Consider the following 5,205-nt stretch of genomic DNA (forward strand, 5'->3'; position numbering starts at 1 on the left):
TACTTAACGTACGATCTATAGTAGCAATTAATGTTTACGTTAGTTGAGTCTATTGTACGGGTCTATATCGCAAGCCCGACAACCGAAAGACCGTCTGTATATTTGTACGTTAGTTGAGTCTATTGTACGGGTCTATATCGCAAGCCCGACAACCGAAAGACCGTCTGTTTAAATCCCGACTATATCAAAATCTCGACAACCATAATCCCGATTGTATCAAAATCTCGACAACCATAATCCCGACTGTACAAAATCGCGACTATATCGAAAATTTCTACAATAACATTTTTAAATTTCGGATCGTAGTCACCTTGTGCTACACTTTTATTATTAATAACAATAAATTATTATTAATTTATTTTATTTTGTTGAATTATTCATAATAAACCTTAACATTATGAAATAATCTCAAATACAATTAGATTATTAATTGTTATTATTTATTATTAATAAAAATTTAAAGGTCACTACACTTCGGAATAATTTAAAAAAATTATTGTAGACATTTTCGATATAGTCGGGATTTTGATATAGTTAGGATTATGGTTGTCGGGATTTCGATACAGTCGGAATTTCAAACGTCGGGAATTTAATTGGCGGTATTTCGGTTGTCGGGTTTGCGATTGCCACCGCTATTGTACGTAATATCGAATGTCTGCTTAACGTACGTTATATAGTACGTAAAGTAGTATTTTTCTCGTTTTATTCCCTACACTTTACATCGTATACAAATAATGGAATTCATCGATAATCTTATATGTATTTTGATCCGTCGGACAGCATTCCGATCCTGTTTATTTTTATGCGGGTTGTGCGCATCGGCAACGGATGGCAGGCAGGCAGGAGCGAATGGATGGATGGAAATTGTAAATGCATTGGAATGGAATTAACCGGTTTGCCGGTTCTTCAAACAAACCAATTTCCTCGCTTCAGGCGTTGTCATTAAACTTATTAAACTTACCATCTAGTGCAGACCGTGTGCTAGTATGGATGGTGCAGTTAAAGAGATTAAAGCTTCTGTCACACATTATTTTATTTCGCAACATTTTTTTTTAAATTTCTTTTTGTTGTTGCATTCGTTTTTCATCGCACGTAATTCGAAGCCGGTAATTTATCAACGGACTGATCCTTTCCTGTCCGTCCGATATTATATTATTCATAAAACAAATGTAATTACCCGCCCGTAATTGCGATCGGAATAATAAATGCAATTTAAAAAATGCCCGCATGAAACATGCAACGATAACCTTTGTGATTTTTTTTTTGTATATTGTGTTAAATCCGTTGATTACACTGTTTTTTTTATATTTTCGGAATAATTTTTCTCTATCAAAAATGGATTGTTCTATTGCGGCAAATAATTTATTAGCAATTGGCTTTTGTGTCAATACGATTGGCGTATTTTCATCGATTTTATTCAAAATAAAATTTTCGATATTTTTGTTTTTTTTTTTCATAACAAACTTTATAACGCTTCATGTCAATTTAAACTAATGTATAGATAAATGTTTAAACTAGAAATTAAAGAAAACTTTAAAGCAATATCTAGAATTCAAAAAAAATTGTAGTTGAAAACTGGTAGGAAAAAAGGAATAAATATATTTTTATAAAAAAAAATAATAATTAATTACATGAATATTCTAATTAATAATTATAATAACTTATAAATTAATAGACTACAACTAATTTAGGTTTATTTCTTCTCAAATTGAATACGTACTAGATTATTTGTGATAATTCATAGTATATAATAATTAGATGTTTTTTTTTATTTTATTCACAATTATGATGATTTTTTTTAAATTTTTAATTTGTATGCTCTGCGGTTCCACTATTTCCTTTCATTATCCATCGACTTGGCCATATGCTGAACCTCATTCATTTCACTGTACATCTGTGACTAACGATAGCCCTATTGCTGCAAACACCGAGAGTGTTCACAAAGGGCCTGACTTAACCATTCGGCTATTAAATAAATACAAATTAGTTCAAATATAATTATTCATTACAATTTTTTTGTAGAAGAGAGGAAACCTTACATACGGACTACGGGTGGTACTGTGGAATTCTTACCGCACTAAAACCTCTCTCCTTCTTCATCAGCATCCAGGTCCGGTGTTTTCTCATGTCTCTGATTGTCTGAGCTTATTGTCTGAGCAAGCTCTATGATTCTATGTGTGTCCACTATCATATTCTTCCCTTTCTCTCTCCATCTTTCGCTTATCATTTTCGTTAACCCCTACGCTGCGATCATATAGATGTGTGGATTGTCATTGCATCATATAAATTTGTCAATTTTTCTGATTTTTTCATATCTACTGTTTCAACAAGTAAAATGTTTGCGTTTTGTAGGTAAATATTGTTTGAACAGCAATCTGCCTTTCCAAAGCATAAGTGATTCATCCAAGGCAACAACTTGATCTAGTGTATAGAACCTGCAGAATTTCTCATTCAAAACATCTATCAATGGACGGATCTTGAATAGTCTATCACGATTCTTATCATGAGGATCTGGAGCATCATCATTATTTTCATATTGGAAACAAATTAAAATCAACTGATATCGATCTCTTGTCATTACACTACCAAATGTAGGAGTGCTATATAAAAAATATGTTGACCTTTTTGATTATTCCCACAAGCAATATCAGACCAATAAAATTGAACATTTTCGACTTGGTAACATGTACCCATTTGCGTATTTTCTTTGCTAATTGAGTAGCATTATTTGTCTGCCATTGTTCAGCATATCTGTTTATTTCTATTAAAAAAAAACAATTTATCAAATCATCATCTAAATACAGTTTGAATTAGTCCAGCAATTGTTATTTTTGATGGTGTGCGATAGCAATTAAATTCAGTGTGCGACATGACGAGACATACTCGTCACTCGCACATGAGAATACACTTTCATGATGAGACATCCTCGTCCTCCGCAGTGAAGGGTTTAATGGAGAGCACCCCTGCTACGTAGTTTGTGATGATGTCCCACTTTTCTTTGCTCTTTAGCATCACGTCAACGAACGTCTTCGGTTTCAACACTTCTCCGAGATTTCATTCCGCTTCATCGTCGCCCATCTGCAACATCCAAAGAACGTGTGTTCTGGGCTATCAATAGTCTTCAACTAATTCATATGTTTCTTTTTAATTCATTCAATTATTATTAGATAATTTGGTAAAATTTGTTCAAATTTGAAGAAATCTTATAAAAACTCATCAATAAGAAATATCATGGAAATCCGCATTAAAAATCGCATAGAAATTCCTTAAATATATAGTAGGAACTCCCATAGAAATCATTCAAAGAAATTCCTTAAATATCTGATAGAAACCACATAAAAATCGCTTAGAAATCTCAAGATTACAGTATACATTTTAAGAAACAAATTGTCATTGTAGTTCCGCCACTTATTTAACTTTGAATAAACTTCTTCAAATATAAATAAATATCTTCGAACAAAATATTTCCGTTTCTTGATAAATCGAATTATTTGCAAAATTCTATTCTATTGAGTTTGTTTAAACAGCAAAGTATCAAATAGCGTTTACAAAGTACAACAAAAATGAATCACATAAAAAAGTCAAGTATGCCTTGATATATGGATTCCATAGCTACAAGAACAAATCAAAAAACAAACGCAACTTTTTTTTTCCATTATTCAGAAAACAAAATCGAAACGAATTCAAGTCACATATTCGAAACCGTTTGAACGGCTGCAAGCAGATTAAATACGCTGTTCACATAAGCTCGGATAATATAAAGAAGACAAATATATTTATTATTTTTTCCATCGTTACATCAGGTATTAACTAATTATTTAATAATAATAATATTAAATATTAAAATTATTTTTTTTTTTAGTTACATTTGGTATCATTATTTTATTACCGTTACTATAGAAATTTAACAGAAATGTCAGACGTCAGTGTGAATGCGTTCGAGGCTCACAAGAATTTCATCCCGATTGTGTTCGACAAGGTTATTCCCGGAAATCACGAGAAATACGTGTATCATGACGATGATGACACGTCCTCAGATTCGGATTCGAATTCTGATGCTGACAGCGACTCTTCGGAGGATTCAATTGAATTCCTCATATTCGACGATGATGACGTCATTGTCGTTATGCAGGAGGACGATGATGACGAAGATTATTCTGAGTACGGGTTACCTGGTACGATGGGAGTCGACGCATTTGCCCTTTACGCAATAGACAGGGAGCCCTAATTTTATTACAAGTTAGTACCAATAGTCTACCGGTATTACGTTTATGCATGTTTATTATTTTAGAATTGTTTAATTTACGTAAAAAACATTTATGTTTTTCCATAAATTAACAAAAAAAACAAACCGAAAATAATAATAATCGAAACGTGATAGTCCAGCCATAATACATTCCATATTCATTTGTCTTAATTGTATTCTTATTATTCAGTGTTATTTATGCGTTTCTCGTGTATTATTAGATTATTGTTTATATTTATTTATAAATTAGTATTTATTATTTTTCACAACAACAAAAATAATAATATTAAATCAGTTTAATAATGACAATTACAATGTTTTATTTTTTCTTTAATTACAAATTCCTTCTTTTAACGTTAACTTCTTTGATGATCCTGGTTTACTATATGTATATTAAATTAGTACAAGTTTATCACCATTATCTTTTCTATAGAGACCACGAGTGAAGTTGTGGTACTGTGGTACTGTCATCTTCTTCACAGATCCAGCAATCTTCAACCTCCTTCCTAGCTTTGAAGTGCAGATAGTTGCTTAAAGACACAAATAAGCTCTCATCTAAGAGAGCACTCCTACATTTAGCTGCGTCTTGTCGACGCCAGTCACATGTGTGGTAGCTATCCGGATTTGTAGCTTAAGCTAGGCCTAAAAACCATTGGCTCATGAATGATTCATGAGTCTGGAAAACTTCGGCTTGATATCACTTCAGTGGCAATGGTGCATGGAGTGAAGGTATTCAGTATGGATCGGGGTCCCAGCGATTCTACAATTATGGAATGGAGGAACCTCGGAATGGTGTATTAGTTGCTACTGAATGTTAAGAAGTTGGATTTAGCGATGATTACAGAGGTGGAAAGTTGTTCCACCGTGATTTCTAGCAATGCAAGGTCATCTTTCTGGGATTAGATGTCGGGTTCAGGCTCGTTCCTCTGTGCTATACTATTTTTCTGCGAATTTTCCAG

At 32.7% G+C, this 5,205-nt stretch overlaps 1 protein-coding gene across 1 annotated transcript; it reads left to right on the forward strand.

Moving 5' to 3' along the window:
- The first annotated feature begins 3,692 nt into the window (after positions 1-3,692).
- LOC108557026 (nucleosome-remodeling factor subunit BPTF-like) lies at positions 3,693-4,468 on the forward strand. The gene is made up of 2 exons (XM_017913397.1): positions 3,693-3,803; positions 3,863-4,468. Exon 2 carries the CDS (start codon positions 3,914-3,916, stop codon positions 4,226-4,228), a length of 315 nt encoding a protein of 104 aa, XP_017768886.1. The 5' UTR covers positions 3,693-3,803; positions 3,863-3,913; the 3' UTR covers positions 4,229-4,468.
- Positions 4,469-5,205: the final 737 nt, after the last annotated feature.

The sequence above is a fragment of the Nicrophorus vespilloides genome, unplaced genomic scaffold (assembly GCF_001412225.1).
Source record: "Nicrophorus vespilloides isolate i.1.1-1 unplaced genomic scaffold, Nicve_v1.0, whole genome shotgun sequence".
NCBI classification, from domain to species: domain Eukaryota; kingdom Metazoa; phylum Arthropoda; class Insecta; order Coleoptera; family Silphidae; genus Nicrophorus; species Nicrophorus vespilloides.

Coding starts and splice junctions, on each gene's coding strand:
- LOC108557026 (XM_017913397.1), top strand. CDS start 3,914: ATGTCAGACGTCAGTGTGAATGCGTTCGAGGCTCACAAGAATTTCATC.